The sequence below is a fragment of the Helobdella robusta genome (genome assembly GCF_000326865.2).
Source record: "Helobdella robusta unplaced genomic scaffold HELROscaffold_375, whole genome shotgun sequence".
NCBI classification, from domain to species: domain Eukaryota; kingdom Metazoa; phylum Annelida; class Clitellata; order Rhynchobdellida; family Glossiphoniidae; genus Helobdella; species Helobdella robusta.
Window position 1 is genome coordinate 1,995 of NW_008704809.1, and position 1,101 is coordinate 3,095.

At 30.2% G+C, this 1,101-nt stretch overlaps 1 protein-coding gene across 1 annotated transcript in view; it reads right to left on the reverse strand.

Moving 5' to 3' along the window:
- The window catches only part of HELRODRAFT_184377 (hypothetical protein), a gene marked incomplete at both ends in the record, with an annotated part of 8,309 nt that overhangs the window by 1,335 nt on the left and 5,873 nt on the right, over positions 1 to 1,101 (reverse strand). Inside the window, 2 exons of the mRNA XM_009023764.1 lie at positions 80 to 308; positions 734 to 835. Of these exons, the coding sequence (XP_009022012.1) occupies positions 80 to 308; positions 734 to 835 (331 nt within the window). The remainder of the gene's footprint in view (positions 1 to 79; positions 309 to 733; positions 836 to 1,101) is intronic.

The window sequence follows — 1,101 nt, forward strand, 5'->3', positions numbered from 1 at the left end:
CTCACAACAAACTAACAAACAAACAAACAAACGAACGAACAAACAAACAAACAAACAAACAATGCCATTGTGATGTGACTGAGTGATCCACACACCTCAAAAAGTTTTCAGTTTCAAGACAATTTTCAGCATCGATGATGAGGGAGAGATGGGCGAGACTGTAATGTGGAAAACGTTCAATTGACTTCACAATGTGCTTCAGGGTTGCTACATTGACCTCTTTGTAGCAACTTGCAAGGTGAGGTAGCTTTTCATTCAACAGTTTGTAGCGTTTAGTAGCTGCCTCTAGATCATTCTCATTGAAAATTCTAATTTTGAAAAACATAATTTTAAAAATTCATGATTCCTATATTTAATATAAAATTTTTGTTTCAGAAATTAAACATTATTCAACTATATGAAAATTGAAACAAAATAAAAAATAAATTTATAAAATCACACATAGGCTTATAAGATTTTAATTAAGAACCGTAAATGATGAAAATTTTAAAAAGAACATATTTCAAGCACTAACTTGACTATGAATTTAATTAAATTATAAACATATAATAAACATAAATCACTCTTTGAGGAAATATTAAAACTTGAATGATTCAATATTTTTAATAAAACAATTTAAAGAGAGAGAAAGGAAAAAGAAGAGTGGAAATGTATTAATTCACTAACACACTGTTGCTAAGTTTGTTTGAAATTGTTTGACTACTAAATAAAAATGAAGTTGTTTCTGTCTCACCTGTAAAACTTAGAGTCAGAAAGCGGATCGCTGTAGATGGCACAATAAACGTTTTTGAGGCAATACAACTTGAGGGACTCACCATCTTCTATCAGTTCTCCTCTTCAAGTTAATTTAATTTAGTTATTTAAAACAATACAAAAATTTAAAAAATGAGAATTCCAACAAAAAATCCAAATATTCAACCAAGCAGTTTAATTTAAATTATTTTAAAATTTGAAGAAATAAAAAACAAAACCGGCCTCACTTGTTGTAAGAAGAGACCGTAATTTCTGAGACAGGAGTCTCCCTGTACCTTATCAGAAGTGTGTTAAAAATGTCGGCTGCATAAACGAACGAGCAGTTGACGGACCAAGCCACGTATTTGA